We start from the raw sequence: 6,346 nt of genomic DNA on the forward strand, positions 1-6,346 counted from the left end.
TTTGCTAACATAATTTTGAGGTTTAGGAACTACCAGCTGATTGATATACCTCTAATAGGAAGCCAAAGGTGAACTACAAGCACAATAGCATTTCTCCCTCCTTGGAGTTTAAGAGTACACCCTGTAGACTCAAGATCACATTTCAAAACAGACAGACCTGACAGAGCAAAAAAAATACGAAACTAACAATTTTGTAGTCAACATTGATCATTTCTTTCCATTTTCTTGTAGCTTTTGGCTAGTTATTTCTTGCTTGCTTCTAATCCAGTGCAGACACAGTCGGTAATAAAATTTCTCTCCTACGTCAACCTATGCAAGGTAACGTTCAGATTACAACTACTTTGAAAACTTAAGACTTCACCTGTCAGGAAACCTGAAGGGTCAACCTCTCATACTGATGGACATATAAAACAATTATTCAGCACAAAGCAAAGTTTTCAGCGCTGCATCAAAAGAAGAGTTTGCTGAAAGACTCATAAGAAAGTATACTTGAGATTATTGTTTTAAATTGACATTAGGAACTATGTGGAAATGCGTGGTGCATGACAGGACTTTAAGACTTTATAAACAAAATCGTTTATAATAGGCATTTCATTGCTTCTAAAATATTTAAGAAACTGCTCCTACAAGGTTTACACAAAATACAAGTGCACATATCTGACTAGTAGTACCTTAGCCTTTCAACACTCAAACTTCAATTACTCTTTTAAATGGTGAAAAGACTTACATTTAAGTATCTAAATATCTTTAAATAAGGCTTACCAGGCTCATAATAAACATAGCAACATTAAAAACACTACGCTTTCAGATACAAATGGTGTCTCTGCTTCAGAAAACGTGTAGGGTACTTTCTAGGGACAGCAAGATGTCAACAAGATTTTATAAGTGAACTTTCCCAACATTTCACCAGCATCACCTGCTAATCATACACTTTACATAAAGCAACGTACACAAAACAGAAAAAGGAAATTTCAAACTCCATGTCAGACGAGTCACATCTTTTGTATTATTATGCAAACTAATGTTACTTTGCGAACCAAGTGACTAAGAAAATCTCACATCTACGGACTGAAAACTGACCTTAAAATTAGAAGCTAAAGATTGAAATAGATCATTAGGTCACAGTCTGGCCCACAAAAGAATGCCTTTTCTGAGCATCGCATTTATCAGATGTGAGATGAATGCCCCATTAAAAATCATAGTAGGAGTGACAGCTCAAAGTTTTGTGACAATCAAATAACCACAGCTGATGCAAAACAACGGCAACATGAAGATTCGCAGTAAGCTGACTGCAGGTGTCCTACAGCTTATCCTTCTTAGTTCCTGCCTCTTACTTCATCTGAAGTAGAATACTGCTGCAGGCTAAGGAAAATAAAACAACAGCTGCAGAACTAAATGGCTATTCTTTTTCCAAATGAGCAGCTGTGGTAGAAAATTGGCCCTGTGGCAGTCTACAGAGGAGTATGATAGTTCTTGTACTCTACTAAAAGGCACAAGTGAATGTTACAAAAGGATTCTAGTAAAAAGTTTGGAAAAGTTGGCTAATGAAGAGATTCTAAAGGAATCATGAAAGAACACAGGAAAAAAAAAAAAAAGAGAAATACTTGGGAAGAAAGTCACGATAATGCTATTATCCATATTTGAAATAACTACAGATACACAGGACAGTTCTAAGCAAATATAACCATGGGTTGCCTCCAGAAGTCTGTCAGCTATAAACTGGGAAGCAAAATCCAAGAGAAATTTCAGGTAAACCTGCCAAATAGAAAGAAAACATGAAGTTGGTAAAGTACTACAACACTATAAACAAAGACAATCTATATCAACTGGAGAACAGAATGGTATTTGGCGACACTAGGAGCAAACTTACTGAATAATTGAAATAGCCTGGTTTTCCTTCAGTATTAAAAGTCAGACTTGCACTTAAGGCATTTGATTTTCCTAGCTTCATTACAAATCTCCTGTGGGATACCAGGAAAAGCACTACTCTTCGTGCCTCAGTTCTCCAAGATACCCTCCATTTACCCTCTTACTTGAGGACAAAAGCCGTCCCCAACAGGGACATCATAAAGCAAGTCTTCAACTGGGTTTTTATTTGTGCTAGTAGTAGCAGCCCACGAACAAAACTGAAAAAGCTGACGTGAGGGACTGTGAAATAAATTCCCAACAAGCGTAATTAAGTATACTTTCACTAGTTTCTCACAAACATCTACACAGCATACACCAGGTTTACTATCTTCTCTAAAAATACTGATTTTCTTCACAATAAGTGAAGGAAGTTACACTCTGGCATAACTATAGAGAGATTTCCTGGCAAGTTTAGATAATTACAGCATTGCAGCTTCCTTCCAAGCCACCCATCCACATTCTCCTTTAAAGACTGCTACTCCATTAGGCGCAAGCCGATAGGGTTACTATACTGGACTCCTTCAAGAAACCCAACCCTAAAAGTGTTTCACATCAAAGCTTTTTTAAACTACGCTCCACAACATGCACGTACACACAAACGTTTTTATGCTACTCCATTGAACTGATCTACTGGAACTTCCTAGTTGTCATCAACTGTGTACCTTCTGTTTTTTCTGATATGAATTATCAGCCACATATACACACACAAGCAGTGGTTTGCCCACCTAGCATCACAAGAAAAAGTGAAATCTAGCAACAAGTTTTCCAGCGCTATTTACACTCAACTCCCAGTGCTTGTTCTTTGTGCTGCTACACAATACTGAACTGAGCTAACAAAAATTAAACACTAAAGAAAGCGTTGCATAAATTTCAGTATACAAATAAACCCACAAACCAGTTCTGAGCTGTCACCGCTCAGAGATGTGAGAACTGGGACAAAGTCTTAGTCTTATTTTGGATTCTCTCCAATTGTATGAGTTGAGATAACGTCAGGCTGAGCCACTTAATATGCTCATGATGCTCAAGCTTAATAAAAAAAAGACAAAAATTAGTAACAGGACAGTCAGAGATTCCGAGATCTCTATAAGCAATATGTATACCACATGAACAAGAAATTATGCCATGTTCATAGAAAAGACTAAGACACTAAGGCTTGATTCCAGGACAGTGTTACAAAATTTTGGCTCATCCAGTTGTCCAGAACACAGCCTTTCAGAATGAAGTAAGTTTTAACTGTCACAATCATCATAAACATATTAGAAAAAAATTCAAGCAGCATGTTGTCTAGGAAAGACTAGTGTATTAATAGTCATTTATAGTGAGATGCCAATTCTTAGGGCTTATCTAGTAGATAGAGGGTTTAAATTGTTCGCAAAAGGGAGATATGTGCAAGTAATTCAGAGGTGGGGCTTGAGTCACAGCTTCTGGAGGGGGAAAAAAAAGCATTTATTTTTAAACATACAACCATAAACGGTATGAACAAAGAAAACTTTCAAAATATGAAAGCGTGTGTCATTTCCTGACGCCAGGACCATACACTCCCAACAAACTTACTAGGGGCAGCATACAAAACTTGACCTACTCCAGATCTCTTTTAACAGATTAAAAAAAAAAAAAAAGATCAGTAGTAAAATTAATAAATTATGTGAGAAAAAGGCATGAACTGGGACTTTTTACAGTCCATAATAATAGAAGGCTCCAACTTGCAGCAGAGAAAGGGCTTCAATGCAGACAAAGGGAAATACAGAAATGGTTTTCTCATCTAGCAACTACGGGAAAGCTTTCTAAGTAAATCTAAAGCATATCAAGCACCTTTCTATGACAGTATCCTATAAGTCTCAATTAGCATGTCCCCTAGCAACCATGTTCAGAACACCATCCTTATAATATACATGCAAGTCTGAAGAGCAGTTGCCTGGTCAGTTTGATCTTCCTTTCCCTAAGGTTTACATGGCGAAATAATTCAGACGCTAAAAGCCCTATTACTCAAACTGTACTTTTTGTGCTATTCCACATTAAAGGGGAATGAGAGAGCAGAAGAGTCTGACAAAGAAAGCCTCTCTTCTGTTGCTTGAAATCTAGTAGTGCCATAATTTCATAAATAAGCCATATGACAAGTTTTTTTTTTTTTTCCTCTACCTGGGATTAAGTTACTTATAACTCAAATATTTCTGCAGCGTTCTGACACCTTGGGCTGACATAACCACATCACTCTCAGGTACTCATAGATCAAGAATTTCTTAACCCTTTAAGACAGACATGTTTTAGTGGAAAGAATGGAATAACTAAGCTATATGCAATCCAAGTACTATCATCTGATCTTGTTATCTTGCCTCAGAGGGACTCATAAGGAAAAAAAAATTGAGACACACGAAGACCCAGCCTTTTCCTCACAGATGTAGGTGGGAGGGAAAGAGAAAGCATGCATATAGAAGGCATAGCTACAGTTTTCCCTCCATTATCTTTCTTTATAGGTGGGAAAAGGTTAGCGGGGAGTTCCTTAAGATCTAGAACAAATAGATGTGAGCTAATCAGGTATTCAAGTCAGGTGCATCCTTAGTCCTGTGACCTTATAGCTTAGTGAAAGACACAGTAACATGAACTTCAGCGCTCATCATTCTCTGCATAGTCACCTGGATGGAACAGAGTTGTGAGAACACCTCCTGAGCCTTCCCATCTTGGATCTACTTTTAATAGATGCTGAAGAGTGGACGATCCCTATATGAGAGGTTGACCTCAAATACTGAAGGTCTAAAGAAGTCCTCTTATGCCCATTTTCCCAAAGGAAAGAAACAGACTAGAAAGAATAAGATTCAGAAGAATACTCTTTTAGAAAGAGATTAGTCCCTCAGGCACTCATTTCACATGTTCTTCTACATGGAAAAGTTACAAGAGCAATGAAGAAGCATTTTTTTTCCCCTTAGCAGACTATCTTGGAGAGAATTACCGTAACCGATCAGCTACTCCTTCCTGAACCTTCAGTATCTCCTGTACAGAATAGGGGAGTGCTGTCCTAGCAGGCAAGGCAGATGAGGTCAGTTAATAAGGAAACCCCAGCCCATTCCCCTCTGCTTGGCCTCCGTGGTTCTTCCTCGCCAAGGAAGCGAGACAGGGCAACTGCCTTCCCTCAGAGGCTCACCACCCGCCCCAGGCGCAGGGAAGAGCTGGACAAGGCCCTTTCTGGAGAGGGGCTCCACCGAACGGCCTCTCCCCAGCCCTCCCTCTCCACGTCCCCAAACGAGAGGCGTCCGACGGGGAAACGCACGGGGCTCCTGGCCTGACGGGAGGCCGCGGGGAGGCCAGGCAGCTCTTCGGCGGGACGCCGGGACCCCGGCACAGGCCGGGCAGCCCCTCTCCTCCGCGGGGGAAGCCCCTCGGCCGCTCCCCTCCGCCCTCCCCGCGCCCGCCCAGGTACTCACAGTCCAGGTGCTTCTTCTTGGGCCCCATGACCTCGTGGGTCGTGGCCTTGCAGACGGTTTTGGAGACAGCCGAGCCGGTCACGCTGTGCTGCGCCGCCGTGATGCGGTCGGTGAGGCTTTGGCCGGACATGGTGGGCGCTGGCGGCGAGCGCGGCTTCGCTGCCTCCTCAGGGGCCGGGATGGGACGGGAGGACTAACCGGGGGATGGAGCTTGCCCGGCTCCCTCACCCCGCCGTGCCGCAGGCGGCCCCCGCTCCGCCCTCAGGGACGGACCTGTCACCCGAGCAGGGACCCCTCCTCCTCCTCCCACCCCCCTCCCCCAGCCGCCGCCGTCCCCTCCCCCTCGCGCCTTCCGCTCGCCCGGGGACAGGGGACACACACTGGGCGCCGCAGGAAAATGGCGCCGGCAGAGCTCCTCCTCGGATCTTTCCGGGCCGCCCGCCTCACGTGACCGGAGCCCCGCCTCCTCCCTCCGCGCCTCGCCTTCCGTGACGCCCTTCCCCCCTTGGCGCCACAAGCCGGGGCGGGGAGGGGGGCGCGTCACGTGGTGCCGCGCGCGCCCCTGCGCGGGCGCTGTGGGCTGGGGCCGTTTGAGGGGCGGCGGTTAAGCGCGCGCGCGCTGACCGTTGGTTCCTGGGTGTGGCGGGCGGGCTGGTGCCGGCTTCGCCCTCGACGGCGGGGAGAGGGGCTGAGGAGGAGGTCGATGGGCGAGGGCGGGCACGCGTCCCGAAGTCGGGTGGTGAGCGTGGGAAACGCTCTTTTTTCACCCTTAAGCTTGTGGGAATATCAGTGGGTTCATGCGGGTTTCCACAGGGTGGATTTAAGTGTTAAGAAGCTCTGTAAAAGCCCGTGAAAGAATTGAGAGGTTTCACATCCTAAACGAAATTTTTTCCCAACTTGGAAAGTTTTGTGGAAACTTCTTCAGTGCCACCTTAGACAATGAAAATGTGAAGAAAATAATCTGCTCAAAGGCTATGGGGAGTTTTGGGCTGTGTGGTTGCTGTGAACATGCCTCTCCT

The 6,346-nt window shown here is 44.3% G+C and overlaps 1 protein-coding gene across 11 annotated transcripts in view; it reads right to left on the minus strand.

Moving 5' to 3' along the window:
- The window catches only part of PICALM (phosphatidylinositol binding clathrin assembly protein), a 74,068-nt gene extending 68,413 nt beyond the window's left edge, over positions 1 to 5,655 (minus strand). For 7 of the 11 annotated variants that reach the window (XM_068930633.1, XM_068930631.1, XM_068930635.1 and 4 more), the window contains exon 1: positions 5,328 to 5,603. In XM_068930633.1, coding sequence (XP_068786734.1) covers positions 5,328 to 5,457 — 130 coding nt within the window. In that variant the 5' untranslated portion in view covers positions 5,458 to 5,603. Of the gene's footprint in view, positions 1 to 5,327 lie in introns of all 11 variants that reach the window. The other 4 variants (XM_068930639.1, XM_068930637.1, XM_068930636.1 and 1 more) reach the window with 2 other exon arrangements.
- Between the last annotated feature and the right edge of the window lie 691 nt (positions 5,656 to 6,346).

This window comes from Struthio camelus, chromosome 1, assembly GCF_040807025.1.
Source record: "Struthio camelus isolate bStrCam1 chromosome 1, bStrCam1.hap1, whole genome shotgun sequence".
Classification (NCBI taxonomy): Eukaryota; Metazoa; Chordata; class Aves; order Struthioniformes; family Struthionidae; genus Struthio; species Struthio camelus.